This window comes from Aulostomus chinensis, chromosome 15, assembly GCF_037954235.1.
Source record: "Aulostomus chinensis isolate RoL2024-O1b breed Wild chromosome 15, RoL_Achi_v1.0, whole genome shotgun sequence".
NCBI lineage: Eukaryota > Metazoa > Chordata > Actinopteri > Syngnathiformes > Aulostomidae > Aulostomus > Aulostomus chinensis.
The window spans coordinates 9809822-9832500 of NC_141334.1; the positions used below are offsets into that span (position 1 = coordinate 9809822).

Here is a 22679-nt window from a genome sequence, read left to right on the forward strand (position 1 = left end):
TAAGTCTGAAATGATTTCACCACTAATCTTCATGTGTTTAAGGAAGTTAAGTGAAATCTGAATACAAAATATTAAACAGAAAAGGCCACCATGATGTGAGCCCATCACAGTGACCTTGACATTTGAGTACCATCTTTTTTTTAATTCATATTTGAGTTCCTGTGTGTGATTGTAAATCCTCTGTTACAATTGAAGGATATCGCGACACACTGTTGGGTCTAGAGGAACATCGTATCACGAGAATAGTCTCATCTTAAACAAAATCACACCCCCCCCCCCCATTAGAATCAGACAGATGTGCTGTTGTCTAGTAATTGATTTAAATCCTCTTCCCTAGAGGAAATCAATCAAACTGAAACAGAAAGGTAACAAGTTGATACCAGGCTGGACGATGAGACCATGTTTCAGGCTTTTGTTTGACGATGCTGTGTGGGAGTATCTGCTGTGACGTCTCTCTGCCATGACTAAGAGGATAGATTCCCTACAGGGTGGATTTATTTGTGTATTCAAACACCAAGCATGTAATTAGCTCAGAGTCTTACAAATATTGATTAGCTGTGACTGATCATTGGCAAAAAAAGGGGATAACGACCCTCTCATACCTCACAGATACTGCTGATAGGATTCTGATGTCTGGAGTGGAACGCCTTTACAGCAGCTTTTAATCATACCTGGAAGATTTCACATGCAAGACATCTGAACGACATAAAAACTACAACTAGAAACAAAAACTTATATTGAAACTGAAGGTGAAACAGCGAGTTGCCTTCAATCATTTTAAATCATTATCCCCCTAGTCTTGGCCACTTTATAATCTCCAATTTGATCTCAAATTTTCAAATCATTTTTTGTTTATGTTGTGTGTGCTGTAGTTCTGCTTTTCTTCCTCTGGGGGCCTCTGAGTGCATCTCCTTCCTACCAGAGAGCTGAGAAGTAATCTGGTCAGGTGGGATTTTTCCTCATGAACCAGTTTCAGCTCAACACCAGAAAACTCCTCCTCTGACATCTTTAACAATAAACATTGTTGGTGGGAAGCACTGTCAGCTTCTCCTCTGTGTGGGTCATAAAAGCCATCTCTACCCACTCCTCTTGCTCCGTCCCAGGATATTTACTCCATCCCTCTGCAACAGCCGTCCTTGCTTCTTTCCGAGAGCGACAGAGCCTCAGCATGGTGTCTGGAGGACGACAGATCCTGGGTTTGGCCCTGGCCATCATTGGCTTTCTGGGGAGCATCATCATCTGTGCTCTTCCCACTTGGAAAGTCACAGCCTTCATCGGCGCTAACATTGTCACATCTCAGGTGATCTGGGAGGGTCTGTGGATGAACTGTGTGACTCAAAGTACAGGGCAGATGCAGTGCAAAGTCTATGACTCTCTCCTGGCTTTACCTCAAGACCTGCAGGCAGCCAGGGCACTCGTCGTCATCTCCATCATCGCAGGGGTCTCGGGGATCCTTCTCGGTGTCATTGGGGGAAAGTGCACCAACTTTGTGGAGGATGAGAGGGAAAAATGCAAAGTGGCCATTGCTGCTGGAGTGGTCTTCCTCACTGCTGGAGTCCTCATGCTTATTCCTGTATGCTGGACGGCTAACACCATCATTCGTGATTTCTACAACCCAATCCTGACAAACGCCCAGAGGAGGGAGCTGGGGGCTTCGCTTTACATCAACTGGGGTTCTGTGGGGCTCTTGTTCCTGGATGGGGGCCTCCTCTGCAGTTCCTGTCCCCCCAGAGAGGAGGACTATGAAGTGAAATACAACAAGGCTCACTCTGTGGACAGCAGCAAAGCCTACATTTAGAAAGAGTTTGTCCAAGGGAGATGAGTCAGGCCCCACTATTGTTTGCGGCAGGATTATGTACCTTCATGTGGTTTTGTCTTCAAACAAATCCATTCATAAGAATCACGTGTGGTAAATGTGACTGTGCTTGATTCTCTGAATGAGCCCATACAACCATATTACACTATTTTGATACGTGAACACTGAATCATTGAGATGCTTGGTGTTTTTGTCTGGCTTGTACAGTATATTTGTGGAATATATTTGTGAAATCGACTTTTTTTGTCTATATATTAACGATGCAGTGACTGACTTAAAGCTGTGAATTGTGTGTATTATTTTTGAGGATGTGATGTTTTACAATGACTTCATTATTTGTGTATTTCACACAGAGAAGCTACAACCAGTCAGCAAACATGCCCAAAAAAACCAACAACAAAAAAATAACTTGTGGAGCAGTGGATCTGGTTTTTCAAGTGTTCGTGACCAAATTCTTACAAACAGGTTATGTGGCAATGTGGAAACGTGACTGAACAAACTGACAAGGACACAGACAGTGATAACTCTGTGCAGTCTTTAGGTGTGAGTGTGTGAATGTGTGTCTCCTACTTTTTAACTTAAGAAAGGGAAGAGTTTTGTACACTTTACATTGGATAATGTGATTGCCAATGCAAGGGGGAAAAAATAACGTGCACAAATAAAATAGTAAAAAAGCATACTGAATGTTTCACCAACACCCACTTTGCATTTGTGTAGCTTCCAGATGTGTTCTAGAGCAAATACTTTATAACTGAATTAAAATTTGAAGTAAAAACTTGAGTCCCTTCAAATTTCACAGAAGTGGAGTAACTGGATACAAAAATGATTTTAACGCTAAAAGGACAGCAAGATTAAGACGGTTTGGAACCTGGAGCTAAAGGACAGTTTGGGAGTTAAGACCAGATTTTGGGGTTCAGATAAGATTTGGGTATAAATTCCAATTAGTATAGAGGTCAGGGTTAGGCACTGCTATGGTTAAGTAAAGAGTAAGGGGCCACAAAGCAGCCGAGGGAGCAAAAAGTAGCAACTTGGGCAAAGCAAAGTTAATTTAGGACAAAAACTGTGTCCCTAGTTGGTAAAATGATGATTTATGGGTGAATGTTAGGGTTAGATAAGCAGTAGTTAGGGTTAGTTCCCGGGAAATTAACAAAATTCTATTTGGAAGTCAATAACTGAAAGTAAAAAGATGTGCATGTGTTTCAGTTTTGTCCTTGCAGTGTCAAAACAACACAAATTGAACAGATTTTCTTCCAGGACACCCTCCACAGTGCTCGTCTCTTTCACACACACGTTCTGTTGATGGACAAAAGGTGTGTTGAACATTGAATCACACAGTTAAACTGATCAATAAAAAGTCCTTTAAGTGCAATTCAAGTCTGTGTGTTATAGAAACAATGACAAGCGTCGTCTTATAAACATGTTCATGACCTAAAGGTCTATCATTCTCTCTTGTACCCAGTGTTTCCAAAATAATCTTGTCAGGCATATATAATGAGGGAGGGAATTGATGATGTCACAGTTTCGCAGCTGCCTCTCTCTCTCTGTTTCTCTAGTAACCTCCTCCTCCCCTTTCTAGAGAAGGTGTGGTCCATCTACACCTGACTAGTAGCACACAGGCAGCCACTCAGGTGACAGGAAAGACAGAACACTCTGCTGAAGAGAAATAACAAGAGAAGGGAAAGAGGCAGGGGGAGGGGCAGAGGAGAAATAAACAGATGAACTGAAGCCCAAACTGAGACAAACCTGGAATCAAGTGAAAGCTACTGGAGGCTCAAGAGGCTACTGAAAAAGTCAGACTGCTGCATTTCTGATACCAGATTCTTTACCTTCAACACTGCAACTGAGGAGAGAAAAGAAACGCACAACAATGGAGAAGTCTGCTGGCTGACAAAGAAGAGTTCATGTTTGAGGAGAGTGGAGGGACCAGAGTGACCAGGAGTGAATGAGAAGGTGAAACAAATAGAAAAGAAGTTTTTTTTTTCTTGCTGCACCGTCGGGAAACCATGGCCTCTGTGGGGATGCAGATGCTGGCCAGTGCCTTGTGCCTCCTGGGTTGGGCAGGTGTCATCATCAGCTGTGTACTGCCAATGTGGCGTGTCACAGCCTTCGTGGGCAGCACCATCGTCACCTCCCAGACCATCTGGGAGGGCATCTGGATGACCTGTGTGGTCCAGAGCACAGGACAGATGCAGTGTAAACCCTATGAGTCTCTCCTGGCTCTCAGTGCTGACATGCAGGCTGCCCGGGCTCTCACTGTCCTCGCCATTGCTACAGGCAGCATAGGACTCATTCTGGCCTTTGTTGGAGGGAAGTGCACACGTTTCTTGGATGGAGAGGGGGCTGAGGCAAAAGGCAAAGTGGCTGTAGCAGCAGGAGCGGTGTTGATCATCACAGGGCTACTTTGTTTGATTCCCACGTCGTGGGCGGCCGGAGCAGTAGTGAGGAAGTTCTACAGCGCCTCCATAGATGCTCAGCGGCGGGAGATTGGAGCCAGTCTGTACATCGGCTGGGGAGCATCCATTCTGCTTATTCTGGGAGGGGGATTGTTCATAAGCTCAGCATGTCCCCTAAAAGCTCATGATGCAGACAAGAGCCCCTCTGTACGCTATCTAGTGGTCCGTTCTAACGGAACCAGCCAGGCAGGTTCCCATCGCAGCAGGATACCACCAGGGAAGCCTCAGCCTGTCGGAGCAGTTTTCAGCAGGCCTCAGAGTCACGAAGAAGGATCCACAAGATCTCAGCCATACACAAGACCTCCCTGGGAGGACGGGCCTGAGAAGGACATCAAGCTTGAGTCAGAAAAATCATGGGCCCCATCAACAAAGTCCCAGCTGAAAAGACCAGAGTCGACAAAATCAGAACAAAGCGATGCACTGTCTACAAAGTCTCAGCTGCAACGAGCTGAAATGGAAGAGACTTTAGCTGTTTCAGACAAGCTTGACTATGAGGACGCATCCTTGAATCCTGCAAGGACGTACCTGTAACATGGACACGCACAACACAGGACGCCATGCTGTTATTTTGATGTAGTTTAGATATTTTGTGAGTGTTTACTGGGTAAAAGTAGCTTGAGTTTGGCATTGTTATTAGTTGTCCACAAACTCCACTAAGATGTTTCAGCTAAAATGGATCCAACAACAAGAGCAACTTAAGTTCATTATACTTGCGTTATTTATGAGAATTTAACACTGGCATCTTGTTTCAGAAGAGCAATATGAACTTTTCAGTGAATGATGAACTCATGAACAATTTTACCTCAGCTTCTTTCTCTCCTGGACATACAGCATCCTGCATGAATGCTACATATGTAAAGATGCAGCTACATATTCTAACCTGTTTGTAATTATTGCATTTTTTTTAATTTAAGTTTGAATATTTGATGTGATTTCACAAGAACTAAGGAAATGAAGAACTACACTTGATTCGAGCCAAATGCTTTACTTATTGATGCATCAGCAACAAAACTGTAGGTTTCTGTGAACATTGAACTTTTGGACTGAGAAATGTGACTTAATTTTATCAGAATGGATGATTTTTGGCTGTTCTTTTCGTTTTAAATAAATTATTGTGATTTACAAGCATTTTTTTATTTTACTTTTTTTGTTTCATATTACATGCTTGGATGTGTTATTTTAAAATAACGTATGAGCTGAAAATAGTCTTTAAAAATTAACAGCAACCTCCTGGATTCTCAGTCCTCTTCCTGGTAATTAAAATCCACAGGACAAACTGGTTTGACAGAGACCTGGTTAGTGTCGTGTTCCACGGCACATTGTGTTTGCGGAGGATTCAAACGTAGTTTCAGTTATCATGTTAATGGCACGTATGGTTTTGGTTTTGCTTATTCAAATGCACGGTATCATCATTGTCCAACTATACTCACATGTACTATCTGATCATAATAAAACGCTGCATGTTGTGCCAATGACTCAACACAGTTTGAGTTTATTTTAAAAAAGAAAGCCGATGTCAACACATATCAAAAATCTGAATTTATCCAATACAGTGTAGATACAGACGCCTCAAGAGTTACAACAACAAAAACAAACTTACGTAGTTAAATCAAGAAATACAACAAGTGAAGCTCAAGTATCAAACAGCACAAAAAACTCTTCTGGGCAGGTGATGTAATACATCACGGCAGGCAACATCATCCGTGGAAGGGTGCAGCTTCATCTCCAAATCTATGACAATGCTATAACACTGCCGTCTTGTGGTGGCTCTTATGATGAACGGTACGATGATCCACTTCTCTTCTGCCTATTGGCGCATTGTAACGCATCAAGGAGAGTGAGGAGAAAAATTTAAGTTAAAACCTTTTAACAATCCAAAATAACTGGACTCTTTTTTTTCCACGTCAGCAAAATTCCTGAGCGCCGACGTGAAGACAGTCCTCTGAGGAGGCGAGGTAGTGTTCCTTCGAATACTGTGCAGAGGGGTTCCTTCCTGGGATATTGACCTTCTGACGCAACGCTTCAACCAGAAGGAAAAAAGAAATCTGTATTTTTTGTGAATAATGGACTTTTGAATTAAAGATTGTCTCAACCCGTGTATTAAGGTACACAGAAACACATGGCACCACCTACTCATTTCTCTCATTAAAAATTCCAGATTACAATTTTTTCCTTTCATGTTTAACTGCTGGACACAAAATGACTCCTATGTCTCTGTTCACTCTCACAGCTTAAACGTATGTGACGTCCACTTACTTGAATCTCCATGCTGATATGGAACAGTAAGATACGAATGCTGTGGAGGAACGCCACAACTGACAACAGTCACCTATTAATTTATTTATTCCTGTATCTTCTGGTGTAGTCCAGTCTGGTCCTGGCAGGCGTGATCCATGTTGTGCTCCAGTTACAGTTTCTTAAAGTGGTACACACAACCTGATATGTAGCCTTCCTCGTGCTCTGACACCGCTCTCTCCCAGTCCTTCACCTCCTTCACCTCCACACAACTCCAGAGCCCCTCTTCCTCCATCTGCTTCATCTCACTCTCCAGGGAGGTTTTATAGTCCAAATTGTCACTGTTACTCCTGGTTGTCATACAAATGCAGCCTCCTGTTGGAAGGAGCAAAGCAGCAGTGATGAGTGTTGATTAACTAAAACTGATGGTGCTGATTCACAACCAGAGATAAGAAGCGTTGGAATCACCCTGTTTGGCAGCCTTGCACAGCTCTCTGATCACACAGACGGGGACCTGACCGTCACTCAACGCTCCAGCAATCACAACCACATCAAATAAACCTGCACGAACATGAGAGATGAATGACTGAAGAGGTTCAGATAAGTTCATCACACACTAATTCTATTAAAAATGGAATAAGGACAATAATAGAATAGTAGACAGTGAGTATAATTGTTAAATTACCCGCTTGGACAGGTAGCGGCTTTTCTCCAAGCATGGTCAGCTCCAGGTCCTGGTACAGCTCAGTCTGTCTGGCCAAGTCCAGCATCGCCTGGCTTCCATCAACACCCACAAAACATCTGAATCCATGTTTGTTCAACTGCATGACAGAAAACGCTTCTGAGTGCTTAGCAGGCACATCGGTCAAATCAAGTAATGTTCAAAATCTTCGTCGTCGTCGTCTTCGTCGTCCTCCGCTTCATCCGGTGGGTCCGGGTCGCGGGGGCAGCAGTCTCAGCAAGGAAGCCCAGACTGCCCTCTCCCCAGCCACTTCAACCAGGACCAAAAACCAGGAAAGATGTGAAATCGTAGTTTTAATCCCATCAAGTAAAATTGAATTCACTGGAAATATAATCTTTTAAACTCATAGCGACCAAAATAAACCTTTATCGAGATAAAAACGCCTCAAGAGAAGCCATATTTTGTAGGCTGTCTAATATCAGTTTTGTCAGTCTGCATGAAACCAAACCCATTTTTTTGTCCAATATTTATTAACATATCCTGTGTCAGTTTATGATGTCATCAGCGCAGTGTTTGTGTTTACCTGCTTAGCCACCAGTCCTGTACCACACGCCACATCCAACACATCAGCTGATTCACGGTCACCATGGTAATGGGAGGAGATGCTGTCAGCAGCCAGACTCGGTGCACGGTAGTCAAGAACAACCACATCCTATTAAATCACAAAGTTGTTTTGAAGGTTTTATAAAATCATGGCGTATATGCATATACATTTTTGCACATTTGGTGAGGTAAATCCTCTGTTGGTTTACTGAATAACCAAACAAATGACACTGTGTTACAGATCACCACACACCTGATCGTAGTTTTTTGCCCAGCTGTTGTAAAATTCAATCTTTTCTCCTGAGGTGGTGCCCTCATGAGCGGATAAGATAACAGCTTTCACATGTTCGAATGATGGATGTGCATCTGACATTTTACAGAAACCTGTCCAAACGAAGGAATAAAGAAACAAAAAAAAAATTAAGTATCAAAAGTAGATGTCAGGGGGCGGCATGGTTCAAAGGGAGAGTGGCCAAACAGAAGGGTCGTTGGTTCGATCCTCACTTCCCCAGCAACCATGTCCAAGTATCCTTGAGCAAGATACTGAACCACTTATTGTTCCTGTCCAGGATGAACCCCACCTCTCACCCGATGTCAGCTGGTTCAACCTCAGCAGCGATGGCACGTTGTGAGAGGCCTTGTTTATGCAGCTCAACAATCCTACCACTTTCAAAGACAGTGATCTTTTTTTTGCCTTTGCCATCAAGAGATCTTTACAGTGTGATTACTTGACAAGAAATGAAATGGAATCCAAATTTTTGCACAGATTTTGGCTTTTAAAGGCTGCGGTCCTAAACTTTTGATCAGCTGATGAACAGCCTATTTCAGTTAAATTGTTGTTTTTAGTAAATTGCCTGCGCACAACTTTTGGTCTCTTGTTCCCAAGTCTTCTTTTTGCATTTTGAAGCTCTACTTAGAACCTTCTTAAGATCCAACAGTGCAAAATGTAAATTTTTGCAATTTTTCCAAGATTCAAGATTCAAAGTGTTTATTGTCATATGTACAGTCTGGAAACACGTTTCCCTGTAAAATGAAATTCTTACTTTGCTGTCCAAAGAACATGCCTAACATAATACCTAACATTTTTTAACTGGTCTTAAGATTTTGACAGTGTATGTACTACATCCTGGACTGTACTTTTAAAGGGCTCATGAAACATGCAACTCTAAGTACTTGTACCTCAACACGATTCATCGCAACTTTTTGTTTTTCATTTATTTTTTTTAAGATGATGCGTGCAGCAAAAAAAAAAAAAAAAAAACTTATTACATAGGCTACAGAAACTGTTCAACTGAAGGAATGAGTAGAAATTACACTCGCACGTAGCAATAAAAGATATTCTCGTACCGTCCACCGCCTCGCTTTCCGCGTGTTGATTTGGTTTGTTTGTGCAGTTGTTTGCAGCAAAATCAAACTGCTCAATCAGGCTGCTTTTATCACCTTGGATCCCGAATGTTGAGCGGAAACACACGTCAAACTAAGCGCAGACCGTGTTGATCGTTGCTCCTGAAGTACGGCAGTGGTCACAGGAAGTGAAGTTACGTAAATTTTCTCAATGCTCGTTCCCCCCAACTTGTCTGCCAGGGACCTATACGTTTGTGCAAAATATATTTAAAATAAAATATAAAGGTCTTTTTTTTTTTAGCTTATTCACTCTTTGAGAGCTTTTTTAAACCGTCATTTACATTACATAGCCATAATATAGACAGATTAAGGTCCGACTACAAACACTTCAGTCCCTGTTGAATTTGGGAGCATATTCCCTCTTTCACGCCTGCCAGGGGAATAAACCTCTGCACTTATTTTGTCTAATAAAATTGACCTTTTGCTCACGTTGCAATATGAAAGCGTTTTATTTTTGTCTTTCTGAACGTTATACGAAAAAAAATCTGACACACAATTTTGCACAATAAAGTACAAACGTCGACGTCCAACTCGTTCTTTTTCTGATGCTTTCACGAAATTGGAAGCTGAAAACCAAATATCCTATGACCTACGAAGGCGGCATTGGTATGTCCAGATTCATGCACATGCGCAGTATCATTGTCCCAGGCCGCTGCTATTCTTATTCCCACCTGTAGAGTCAAAACAAAAATCTTCTGGAAAGTTATCCTGGATTTTAACAACGGGCTAGCTAGCACGTAGCAGCTGATAACATTAGCAACGTTGACTCCATGTGAAATTTATTTAAAGTTGAAAAGTCGTTTCGTTGTGTACATTTCACCATGGAGCCCTCTGAAAAGTTACGAACTTGCTATAAATTGTTTTGGTCCGTTTTCGTAGCATAGTTGGAAGCTCACGCTAATAATATTAGCTAGCTTAGCATCGATCTGTCCAACAACCACCCAGCCTCCTCCGTGCCTCTTGGACGGCAGAAGCTTGAAACTTTAACGTTGCTCCTCGGTAATGGGCCTCATCTACTATTCAAATCCCTATTGAGTTTGTCGGCTGAATACTTAAGCCTTTTGTAAAACAGTGAGAAATGTTTAGTGCCAAGTAACATTCAGAGCCATTAGAGTTTGCTTCTCTCTGAGAATTCAAATGTCTTAACATTTGCATCAGAGCTGCTCGTTGAGTACCATTATTACTGGATAGTTTCACATGTTGTTCTGTCTCTCTTTGTGTTCCTCTCTCACAGGTATCTCGATAGAACAACCTCAAAATGTCTATCCTTGGATTAAAAAAGAAGCAGCCAAAGACATTCAAAGTCAAAGTTATCACAATGGATGCTGAGATGGAGTTCAGCTGTGAGGTAAGCCTTTCAGACAAACTCTGAACCCGAAATTTGGATTTATTTATCTCTTTTAGGTTGGTGTTGTGAACGTCTATTTTTATGTAGTGCCTTTTATTGGCTTAAATCTTCTGAGCATGTATTTTCTTGATTCATGCACACTGTTTGTTGCCATATAAAACACATAAAGAACCATGGTACTGTGAATTGTATTCTAATGATATTCTATTTTACACAAGAGAAAGATTGTTTTTTTTGTATTGATTGATTGATCGGTGGGTAATTTTACAGACCAGATCCACTCACTGGTTTCTGTGTTGCTAACTGACTTCCTCAGGTCAAGTGGAAAGGCAAAGACCTTTTTGATCTGGTGTGTCGCACTGTTGGTTTGAGGGAGACCTGGTTCTTTGGACTCAGGTACACTGTAAAAGACACCTATGCCTGGCTGAAGCCCGAGAAACGGGTGAGTGGAACCTGGGGAGTTTGAATAAAGGATGAAAAATCCACACGTAATATTCGCAATTTTGTACAATTGGAGGACTTTTTGATTCGACGATGAGTGAATTTAATTAAAAGATAATGAAGATTTAAATGGCTTCTGGCTGCTTATTTTGTTCTGAAAATACTCAATATATAGTTATATTGTTATTTCTAATATGAGATGCTGGGATGAGTTCCTGTTTCTTAAGGTTTAAGATTTCAATCATTCATGAATAATGTAGGTCAACCATCATATCAACCAACAAACATACTGCTGTTTCCCCATGAAGGTCTTGGACCAGGAGGTCCCCAAGGATTCTCCTATAACATTTAGTTTCCTGGCTAAATTCTTCCCCGAGAAAGTGGAAGAAGAATTAGTCCAAGAGATAACTCAGCACCTCTTCTTCTTGCAGGTAATTTTGCAGATCATATAAAATAACATTGCTCTGGTCATTTTATCTTTGCGCATTTTGCCAGTAGTTACAGTTTTACATGTGATACTTGATAGCTTTTATGTTCTTACAAACTCTTCATTAGGTGAAAAAACAAATACTAGATGAAGAGATTTTCTGTTCTCCTGAAGCTTCTGTTCTGCTGGCCTCGTATGCCGTTCAAGCCAAGGTAAGACAGCAGTAAAAGGCTCTTTCGTTTGTTTTGTTGTTTTGGTCTCAGTAGTAAATTTTAGAGTTGACGTGCATCTATAAATCAGCTTTTAGTCAACCTTTAGTCCTTCTCGTGACTTAGAATATGTCAATTTAGGATTCCTGTTTTTTTTTTTTCCTAGTACATACTGAAATAAAGTTTTAAATACATTTTATGGAACATTAACCTTCATTCTTACGGTTTGTTTCCCTCGCTGTGCACTATCACTCTCAATCTCAATCACAGTATGGTGACTACGACCCCAACTTTCACAAGCCGGGATTCCTGGCACAAGATGAGCTTTTGCCAAAAAGAGTAAGGATATCTGGCATTTTGTGGTGGTCTGTGTGTGAGGAGGGTGTGTCAGCTGTTAACTTGTTCCTGTGTGGATTCAGGTGCTGATGCAATACCAAATGACAGCAGACATGTGGGAGGAGAAGATCACCGCTTGGTATGCAGAGCACAGAGGCATCGCCAGGTAGGACTGACCCCAGACGGCTTCTGATGCTACATACACACACCAATAAGGTTTAAAGGTAGACTTTGGGTAGTTTTTTAGCCACCAACTAAATTAGTCCACCCCGTGTAAAGCAGTTTGCCGGAAGCTTTTCTTGTCACTCAGGGAAGTAAATATGGAAAAGCAACGTTACAGCCACAGACTCCCTCACCTTTGTTGCTCAGCCAACAACCTCAAAAGTTTTCTTGTCATTCCTCTTGAACAACAGCTGCTGCTTAGCAAACACGACAAGCTCAGCATCACATGCAATTCCTTATGCGTGCTTGGAGTAACCTCTGATAATCAATGCTGAGGTTCATCTTTTTTTTCTTTTTCTTTTTTTTTTTTTCTGAGCAAGAGTCCTGTAATTAGCTGGTGACTGTGCCATCTTGTTCAGAGGTCTGGTTTCCACCTCCAGAGATAACAAACCTGCACAGGGTGCAGCTCCATTTTTAAAAGTTTTCTGGCTTTGTATGGATGTAACCTGAAGCCTTTTTTCACTTTTCAGAAAAAGCTGTAATCCCAGATTCAGTAGTTGAAGTGTATGTCATGGTCACGCTGTGTGTACAGGGACGAGGCTGAGATGGAATACCTGAAGATTGCCCAGGACCTTGAGATGTATGGTGTCAGCTACTTTTCCATCACTGTGAGTCAAAATGAGCTTGATGGAGCATAAATTTAGATCAGTTATTCATGTAATGAATAAAAGTCAACATCACAATCACGGTATAATTTTCTGGATCACCCTGACAGCAAAATAAGAGGGACACAGACTTGTTGCTTGGTGTGGATGCCCAGGGTCTTCACATCTACAGCCCCAACAGCAAACTCAACCCTAACAAGTCGTTTCCTTGGAGTGGCATCCGAAACATCTCTTACAGTGAAAAAGAGGTAAAAGAATTATTTTCTTGGATGGAAATTCTAAGCCTGTTGCCCAGAAAATCTAAATACATTTTTCTATAGATACTCTGCTAGTTGACTTTTTTTTTCTCTCCTGGCTGAGGAAACCTGTACGGTTTCTCTCTAATTCTGTAAGTTGATCGGATCCCTGGTGTAAAGGCACCAAACTTGTGTCAAATATCAGCTGAAACTGTAAAATTTTTAGTAAAGTTTTGTGTGCAGGAAAACCTGAACTTTTCCCAACTTCTCATGTTGCAGTTCACAATCAAACCCCTTGACAAGAAGAAAGATGTGTTCAAGTTCTACTCCTCTCAGCTGCGTGTCAACAAGTTGGTTGGTGTCTTTCCATTCAGCTGTTGAAATATAACAGGGTTGTATGACAAAGATATGATGTAAGACGTTGGTTTGTGTGACCTTTTTATTCAGATCCTGCAGTTGTGCATCGGTAACCATGACCTGTTCATGAGGAGGAGGAAGGTGGATTCCATTGAAGTGCAGCAGATGAAGGCTCAAGCGAAAGAGGAGAAGGCTCGTAAAAAGGTTAGCCCTCTCTCTGGCACCCGAGAGACGAGAATAACCTCAGATTATAGAAGATTCAGCAGTTTTACACGTGAAATCTGCAGTTGTAATTGTTTAAAAATGTTTTCTTTTGTTTTCTTGATCTCCATCTAGATGGAGCGTCAGATCTTGGCACGGGAGAAACAGATGAGGGAAGAGGCAGAACGAGCTAAAGAGGAGATGGAGCGAAGACTTTTCCAGTTGCAGGATGAAGCACGACTGGCCAACGAAGCGCTGGTGAGATCTCCTTTCCTGACGTGAGACACATGGAGACGGAACTGCATGAACGTGAACGAAACGACTCTGATCAGTGTTCATTCTGTCAACAAAGGCCACGATGGCAAATACTCATCGGTTAATCTTTTATCACCACAAAAATAAGATTATTAACACTCAAGCTGAACAGAGTCACATGGACAAAGGTAAACAGTGCTTCTTACAGTGATGGAACTGACCGCCTTTAGCCACGGTGACTGTACACATAAAATATTGCAATCCCTTTAACCGCATAATATGATTTCAAGATTAAATATGTGACAGAAATAAGACAAAATGTCTCACTAAAAGCAACAAACAATAAAAAATGTGTAGAAATAAGTCTGTATAAAAAAACCTACAAAAAAAATGGGCCAAATTAACACTGTTAGAGACCAAGATTTCTCCATCAAGCACAATTACACACTGAATATTTTGGAAATCTAATTTTCTCAGCTTCGATCTGAAGAGACAGCGGACCTGCTGGCGGAGAAGGCGCAGATTGCTGAGGAGGAAGCAAAGCTGCTGGCCCACAAGGCTGCTGAGGCTGAGCAAGAGAGGCAGAGGTTAGAGGTCACGGCCATGAAGAGCAAGGAGGAGAAAAGGCTAATGGAACAGAAGATGCGGGAGGCGGAGCAGCTGGCCGTCAAACTGGTGGAGCAGTCTGAGAGGAGGTCTTGAATTCTTTTGACTAGTCTGATGTCACCCGAGCTTTCCCTTAATGCATCATAATAATCTTGTATATCTTTACTTTTCATATCTTGTGGATGATAGGTTAAATTGTTTCCCTTGAGCCTGAAATAATACATTAGCAATTAGCACAGAGTTAGCCATTCTTAACATTCAAAATGTACTTGGAAAAGAATCAAAATTCATAAAATGCAACCAGAAATAATCATACTTTAAAGCTGAAATTTTTCATGTCAACATTTGGTGTTCACATCACCCACAGCACCAGGTCAGAGATGTGCTAGTTGAAGATAGCCTGGAGCCATGAATGCCAGAATCCCATCGGGTCAGTACGTGTTTAGTGCCAGAGCTGACGGCGCCCAATCTAGACAATTATTCAGATTCCACCTGATGTACTGCAGTGTGTTTAGAAGCATCCGAGACACGAATCTAAAAGCCCTCCCCCAAAAAAGTAACACGCTTTGTTTTATACAGAAGCTGCGTCAGGGCAGACGCAAGCATAAGCAAGCCTAGCATAACATCAGCTTGCTTTTCAAATTCAGTCCCTTGCAGACTATGGATCGTCTCATTCCAGCCTGCAGCATCCTCAAAGGAAAATGCATCCTGCAAAATTACCAGTAAAAGGCAAAATTATGTTATTGATGTTTTGCAAATTAATATAATGAGTCACTACTTAAACTTGAAACCAAGAGCGGGCGCCGTCTACATTTATATCGGATGAACGGTGTCGTGGTGATTTATATTGGACAAAAGGCGTCAGGTTGATTTTTTGTGTATCAGGTACTCAAGTGTCTGATAAGTAATGTCTGCTGTGGTGATGAGACTTCCAGTTTAGATGAAAAATGTCTCTGAATGTGGTATTTTTTGGATGTTAAACTACTTTGTCACAAGCATCAGCTCATAGGCAGCATTTATGGTATACTGAGAGTATCACAGCGTTGAAGGAATACAGCTTAGTGAGACAAGCATGCTAGCTACTAATACAGGAAAAATACAGGAAAAAGGAGAAAAAGCCCTGAAATAGTCATAAACACAATTTCCTTTCAGAATATTGTCAATCATCCAAAAATCCTGTATGAAAGACAGCTGTGTGCTCCCCAGACAGAGAAAACAATATTGCAAAAAACAAATCAAACAAAAAAAAACCCAAAAACGCAGTGTAACTGGAGTAATTGATTTTGGTCCAAATCAGGACATTTGAGTTCAAAATATTTCAATTCCACATAGTGTTCTAAACTAGCTGAGCGCCTGTTCAGATGCAGAGATTCCTTGCTCTGGTGGAGTGAGAGAATGAAGTACAAACATAGTAGCTGCCCTCCTCTGGTTGAAACAAGGCTGAAATCAAGGGAAAAAACTTCAAATCAGCATATCTGAGCAGATTAAATGCTCCCAGTTGGATGTGATGCTTTGCAGAAGACAGAATAAAACCATGTCACAGTGGAATTTCAGCTCCACACCTCAGATAGTTTTAATTTTTTCATATTTCAGCCTGCTTTTGGGTCACATGAGGCTGTTATGACACCCCCCCCCCCCACACACACACACACACACACACACACATACACAGTATTTTGGTGCAATATCTGTGAACAGGTTTAGATGTGTAATGTTAGTAGTGCTATTAATGATCTGTTAATGCTTCTCTGCTCTTGAACTGTGTGGACTCCCAGATAAGTCATGCAGAATGTTTCCCTTTGTCCACAATAATTGATGAACACATTCTGGTCGTAACAGGTGTACATATTTATGTTTCCTGCTTTTCAACAGTACTGTCGTTGTCTCCTATCAGTCTTGAACTAAGCAAAGCTCTGATTCCAGGTTGAAGGAGGCTGATCATTTAAAACAGGACCTGACTGAGGCCAAGGACGCCGAGCGAAGAGCCAAACAGAAGCTGCTGGAGATCACCAAAACAACGTACCCTGTACGCTGATGACCGTACTGATCACGGGTTATTTTGGATTCTGTTGTCATTTCTATATGTCTATATGTATACTTGATGAATGATCAAATACAGTTGCCACCAAGTATCGTGACCTCTAGTTTTTGCAGGTGTCTGTTTACATTGGTTTAACTTCTCGAGTGTACTGACATATTTAACCTCAGCTTACCTTTGTTTGCAGCTCATAGCTGCATACTCCACTCCGCCCGCTCCTCCTGAAGCAGCTGACTTTGCCTATGAATCGGCATCTACGCGTCTCGACTTCAAGGACTCTGACATGAAAAGGCTGTCCATGGAGATCGAGAGAGAGAGGTTAGCTGCACTTAAAACAGTCCTCAGTCATTAACCTATGCACAATCACTTCATTAGAAAATGTGAATGTAAACGGCGTAGTTCTGGGTGGACCCTCCCATCTTTCCTGTTTTCGCAACATTTCCAAAGTTTGCTCGACATTTAAACGGGAACAGGCCTAGCAGTGCTGATTTCTGGTCTCATACTCACTCTTACTGTCCTCTCTTCCAGGCTGGAGTACATGGAAAAGAGTAAACACCTGCAGGACCAGCTGAAGGAGTTGAAGTCAGAAATTGAATCTTTGAAGCTGGAGGAGCAGCAGCAGCAGGCTGGTATCTACAACCTCCACAGCGAGGCCAGAGGATACATCCAGGAGCCTGTCTACGTACCTCACAGCAACGTATGTATGAGGACACATCGTTGTCAGTCATGATAGAAGAACACAGCGGGAAAGCACATTTGTTTACACATACTTCTCTCACTGCTTTCTTCAACTGGTCATCTTTTGCAGCGAAACTCTGCGTACATGTCTCAAATGGCCTTCTTTGAAGAGGTGTGATCCAAGTCCCACAAGATGAGGAAGGAAGGCTTTGTGTTCTCTATAAGATTTTTTGGTTTGGTCAAATGTTTGGTTGATATTTTACCTGACAGACACAAAAACACAACCTCAAATTTCTTTGGAAAGACTTCATATTGACAACACACAGCCACTAGCTGGACTGCCTGCAAAGGCTCCTGCTGTGTTGCACCACCTGCTACACAACACACACACACCTTCCACATCCTGTTCCACACATTAACGTGTGCAGTGTTTTCAACGCTGATTCAGAATAAGGTGCTGAACATAGATGCCTGATTGTGTTTGGGTTTACTGACTTTGGTTATGAGGGAAGCTTGGCTGTAAAATGGCCGGATTAAGAATAATGCCTTAATGACTAGTTATAGATGAATGCATTCACACATCTGGGATGATAATTTGGTAAAATATCTTTTTCAGGGATATAATGTATATACAGAAGCTTTGCTTATTGTCTTTCAAGCCAGCAAAGTGCTTCTGAACCTTGACGTTTGTAAGATTATATATTCATCAAGCGATTATTGACTTCAACACCATAAACAATGCTCAAGATAACTCAAGACATGGAACTAGAACAATTAACGTAACCGTATTCCGTTTAAAAGTGATGAATAAAACAGTTAGAGCTTAGAAAAGTCCAGATGTGATGAGCAGACTTGGTTTCAATGCATTGCTTCATTAAATAGTGAAGTCAGTGTTTGGCATTTTTCTTTTAGGATTTTCATTTTCCTTCTCTTGCTGTTTTGTTGCTTGGATTGTGCACTACCTTTACTGAAAGCAGGACACAAGTGCCTCACAATTGTAGTTAAAGAAAATGCAGTATATTGTTCCAAGCTTGAGATCTGCCATTTCAAGGTTTTTATATTTCTACTCTAGATTCGATGTGCCTTGAAGTTTATTTTTTATTGCTCTGTGTTGCTAAGGTTTTATTTGGTTTTGTTGTGCTCATGTGTCTTAGCATTAGTGTTGGGGGGGGGGGGTAGAAGATTGATGGTTTTCCTGATTTTGCACCTCTCAGGTTTAGTGTTGGAGACAATCACTGCAGGTAGAATCTCTTTGTTTGCCCTGAGATATATAAGTGTGACATCCATGAGGAACACATCAACTTTTTGTGAAATGCGCTTATTTGCCATCCTGTTGGCCTGTCCCTGTAGGTCTCAGCCCTCAAACGTACACACACAGGTAAGAAAAATACCTATTCTCTTGTCTGGCTCTGAGGAGGATGTCAAATGAGCATAATTTCCCCCCAAAATGGTGTGTTCCTTCAGTGTTTACGTGTGAAAAGGCTCTTTGAATTGAACAATTGTAAAGTAATTCTCTCTGAAATGTTTTACTAGCAGTATGAGTGCCAGGTTAGATAAAAACGGAGGAAACTTCTAGCTTACTCCTTGTAAAATTATTCAAAATGGGAGACGCTGGAGGCCAAACATACAGCCAGACGTTCTGCAAATACTCTCAAAAAGCTTATTTGGATTGACTTCTTTGACTGACTTCTTTGGATTGATGATGATGGTTTATTTGCCCCCTCATGACTGTGGGTTTAAATGTGCTACCCTTGGTCCTGTGTACCTGATATTGTGTCTTATGTCCAGGTAGAAATGTGTTTCCATCAAATCTTTGCTTAAGGACTCCCATTTGTGTTTTTATCCATATTTATTTGTGCCTTAAATCCTTAAGTAACAACCTAAACATTTCTTCAAGTGTCATTGAGGGGGGACTCTTGTAAGTCCATGCATGTTTATTTCACTATAATGGGATTTTTCCTGCCAAATTCAAGTCAAGTATTAAAGATGAATTTCACATCTAACAATGTTGTAACTGTGGGTGACAAAAGAACGTTAAAATTTTATATGTACAACAATTTTTTGTCCGCAGTCTGTACCAAGATATTTTGTGTAAATTGATAACATTGATCATAAAACAATGTTTTTGTATTGTACTGCTTGATGTTTGTGACGGTCATCTTCCAGATCATTCCTGCTAAATATGCATCAAAAATAGTAATGTTTACCAAAATATGATGTTTATTATCAACCTGATAGTGGATATGTTTTTGCAAAGCAACTAAATCTTGATTAGCAGTGTTGTAAATTAAGACAGCTGTGCGGGTCTTTTAGACTGGAAATAGAAGTGTTTGGATGACACCAGAGGGCAGCATGAGAGCAGGGATGAATTTTCTCTTTGAGCCTCTGTGGTTCAGACAGGAATACTTGCCACTCGCGCTATGTATGAACAGTAGTCTTAAATCTTCTTCACGACATCAGAGGCAATTAACTAATGAGTCCGAGTGAAAAGAAGATTCACTCAGCCTCATTTAAGTCAGATTAACCTTCACCCCTCACATTGGGACTGGCAGTGTGGACATACTTGTACTCATCTGCAACTGCATGCTCATACCAAAGTGACTCACTTACCCTCAGCAGCATTTTCTCACCGGCACAGACGTCAGGAAACAGGCCTCTGTAGTCTCATTCCACCCGTCTAACAAGAGCACAAGTGGTCCGCCAGTTTCGGAGAAGATTTAAGAAACGTTGCTGTTTGGTCCCTTTGCGTTGGTGGTCCAGGTGGAGGGAGGTGAGGCTGAGATGAGCTCAGAGATGCAGTTGAAGGAGGGGACCAGGCTGACCATAAATACTGTCCCTGACATGAGGGCCGTGGGAGCCGAGGACCGCTGAGGGCCAACGCCGGCGGTAGAGGCAACTGGTACACACTGTTTTTGTGAGAATTTTGTGTTTTCTGTGTCTGCAGCTGTAATAAGTTCTTTTTCTGATGGATCTTAATCATATTTCAGGGTGAGTGTAGTTTTAGAGAGAGGATTCTGCTGAAATGTGGATATTTTCAGAACTAAAGGTAGTTAAAGATTTTACATTAAATACCTTTGAATAATGGATTATTTAATGTGAATCTGTTTAAAACTACAATATTACATAGCACTAATGTAGATATACCTCCTACACATGCTACATAAGTATTTTTTAACGTAGTCATGCAGATGTATTAATGGAATTGAATCAATTAATATGCATTGCGATTGACCCTGCCCTCTTTTTCAGAGTGAGCTGCAGAAATGAAATCTTTGGAAACTTGACTGGCTAGAATAAGAAATGCAGGTACAAATAATAGCTTCATTAAGGTGTGTTAATTTTCTGTGGCATTATTTTGAGCCAATTAATCTATATATAAATGATCATTTCCTGTTTGAAGTTGCTGCAAAAATCCCTAAAATGCAGCAACTCTGCATACGAGGCATTGTCAGAGGAGTTCACACAAAACCCACCAAGCTCAGTGCTGCCAGCTTTCTGAGTACATGTTCTGTGTGCAGAGACCCAGAAATTTAATTTGATCGTGCAGCTCTCCTAGAACTTCCAAAGTTATCAGACCAGATGGATGAAACAAGTCATTTTCCAGGGGTTGTGTGACACAGAAATAATTCATCCTCCCTCTTGCAGCCACAGCGGTGCCCAGGATGTAGACGTGAATCAACGCTTGTTTGAATCTACTGTCACTGACAGAGGACGGAGACTAAAGTGCTGCACTGTAGCTTTAAAGGTGCAAACCAGAAGGACTCCAAGGGTCCTGCACTCACAGGAGTCCAGCCCACAGAACCTATTAAAACATATTAGATGGCTGTTGGGGCCCAATAAAATAAAATTAGTCCCACAATAGGGAAATTTCCAAATTATATGTTTTCATTGGGGCTCTGTCTCTTATTCCATTTCCTGTCTCTCAGTGCTATCGAGTAAAGGCATAATGCCTGGAAAAATGCTTTTAAATTGTCAGTGATATTATTAAAAGGGAGTTTGGGGTTAACTGCTTCCGAGACAGCTCTGGTGGCTGTCTGAAATTATGTCTTTGTGATTATGTAGCGAGGGAGGGAAATGGTCATTTTGAAGATGAAAGCTTAGCTTGATGGCTGAAGTCATTTGTGTAATGAAGGAAGGTCGAAGCATTAGCCAGGGATAATGGAGAGTCAAACGGCAGCTTAAAGAAGGAACTTTGATGTGAATCTTGTTATTATGCTGTAAAGACTCACTTCTGGTCTGAGTGTTTACTGAGTGACAGACGTATCGATAGAAGTGTGCAAAGAGTAAATCATGGTTACATGCTCACTACCTCAGATGGAACTTTGAATCAGATGCTTTCAAATACACATTTGGTCAAACCACAGCTTATTAAATAAACACGGGAAGAGTTGTTTTTTTTAATGGCTACTTTGCAAAGTAATTTACTGACACTGCGTTACAGACCAGACTTGAAGGCAGCGTTACCAGGGTTCATCGATCAGAGAGTGAAAGTGCAGGTGATTCGTGGATCTGCTTGAACACGTATCTGTCTTTGACGTGTTTGTTACATCATGTTACATCATCTACTCCGCTGTGTCGACAGACAACCCAGAGGTGGTCTTTAACAGCCCTGACCAGTCCATGATGATGTTGGCCCAGATGATGTTGATCTGTCAGTCCAGTGACAAGTAAGGCTTCTGATGGAGACAACACACACACACGCACATGCACAAGAGCCATCTCCCTCAACCCATCATCATCGTTACACAGCAGAAGCTGAAAGCTACCTTGAAGTCACACTAGCTACCATGTGCACACCTGTGTGACGACGATTGAATCTCATCTCTCTCAATAACTGGCCCTTTGACAGCGCGCACAGTGAGCACTCGTCTTAGGACTGGATATAACTGCTGTTGTTGGTAGTCGGCCTCCATTAGCTTCGAGCTAATAACATGTGACAGTGGTTTTCAGACCGCTGGAGTCACCAAGAAGTTAAAGGGTAAAACATGTAATAGTGAGTTCAGATCACCTACCTGCGAGTAACTGAAAGACAAATTATTTGTTTTAGGGGTGAAGTATTGCCTTAAGTTTAAGGTCAGGGCCTGAGGAAAGTATACAACTACATGAGTGAGTCCTTAGTAAAATGGTATCGTGTGTGTGTGTGTGTGTGTGTGTGTGTAATCAATTTCATCCACTCTGTCTTCTTTTCCCTTGCCAATGATCGAATTGACTTGTCTTGTTATCCTTCATTAAGTCCTCCGGGGAGGATGAAGCTTGTTTTGCATGTGGAGTCTCAGAGGATTATATTCTCTCTTTCCCAGATTAAAAACTCTGCATCAGAATTTTTGATCTTTGACTCTTCAAATCTCTTGACACCTTTAACTCACCATAATTTTTTAAACTGCTTGCAGGTGCTTTGGTTTTGATGATGAGGGAATATTTCACTCTTAGGTCAGATGAGTCATCCATCCATTTTGTACTATTTTCTACTGCTTATCCTGTTAAGGGTTGCGCATGCGGGGTGGGGGGGGGGGGGCTGGAGCCTATC

At 41.5% G+C, this 22679-nt stretch overlaps 5 protein-coding genes across 7 annotated transcripts in view; 4 read left to right on the forward strand and 1 right to left on the reverse strand.

Annotated features, from left to right (window-relative positions):
* The first annotated feature begins 1157 nt into the window (after positions 1-1157).
* LOC147248601 (claudin-4-like) lies at positions 1158-1992 on the forward strand. The gene has a single exon (XM_086225650.1). It carries the CDS (start codon positions 1169-1171, stop codon positions 1796-1798), a length of 630 nt encoding a protein of 209 aa, XP_086081776.1. The 5' UTR covers positions 1158-1168; the 3' UTR covers positions 1799-1992.
* A 1441-nt stretch (positions 1993-3433) lies between these two features.
* On the forward strand, positions 3434-5736 carry LOC147248602 (claudin-4-like). Its single transcript, XM_086225640.1, has one exon. The coding sequence runs from the start codon at positions 3820-3822 to the stop codon at positions 4798-4800; it is 981 nt and encodes a 326-aa protein (XP_086081766.1). The 5' UTR covers positions 3434-3819; the 3' UTR covers positions 4801-5736.
* A 2-nt stretch (positions 5737-5738) lies between these two features.
* Positions 5739-9436, reverse strand: mettl27 (methyltransferase like 27). 2 transcript variants are annotated; one of them, XM_086225642.1, is made up of 6 exons: positions 9230-9436; positions 8043-8173; positions 7770-7898; positions 7190-7325; positions 6973-7065; positions 5739-6879 (listed from the first exon to the last, which is right to left on the reverse strand). In XM_086225642.1, exons 2-6 carry the CDS (start codon positions 8160-8162, stop codon positions 6677-6679), a joined length of 681 nt encoding a protein of 226 aa, XP_086081768.1. In that variant the 5' UTR covers positions 8163-8173; positions 9230-9436; the 3' UTR covers positions 5739-6676. The 2 variants fall into 2 exon arrangements, with proteins under 2 accessions (XP_086081768.1, XP_086081767.1); XM_086225641.1 differs by having other exon boundaries at positions 9137-9432.
* Positions 9437-9858: 422 nt separating this feature from the next.
* On the forward strand, positions 9859-19265 carry nf2b (NF2, moesin-ezrin-radixin like (MERLIN) tumor suppressor b). The gene is made up of 17 exons (XM_086226908.1): positions 9859-10192; positions 10428-10541; positions 10858-10983; positions 11291-11413; positions 11538-11621; positions 11889-11957; positions 12038-12120; positions 12709-12784; positions 12892-13029; positions 13297-13371; positions 13465-13578; positions 13711-13833; positions 14308-14525; positions 16360-16462; positions 16662-16792; positions 17003-17171; positions 17283-19265. The coding sequence occupies exons 2-17, from the start codon at positions 10452-10454 to the stop codon at positions 17328-17330; spliced, it is 1770 nt and encodes a 589-aa protein (XP_086083034.1). The 5' UTR covers positions 9859-10192; positions 10428-10451; the 3' UTR covers positions 17331-19265.
* A 268-nt stretch (positions 19266-19533) lies between these two features.
* Positions 19534-22679, forward strand: part of caln2 (calneuron 2) — a 53347-nt gene continuing 50201 nt past the window's right edge. The window contains exons 1-3 of one of the 2 annotated variants that reach the window (XM_086227213.1): positions 19534-20051; positions 20402-20458; positions 21735-21819. In XM_086227213.1, the coding sequence (XP_086083339.1) occupies positions 21773-21819 (47 nt within the window). In that variant the 5' untranslated portion in view covers positions 19534-20051; positions 20402-20458; positions 21735-21772. Of the gene's footprint in view, positions 20052-20401; positions 20459-21603; positions 21649-21734; positions 21820-22679 lie in introns of those variants that run through there. The other variant, XM_086227214.1, reaches the window with a different exon arrangement.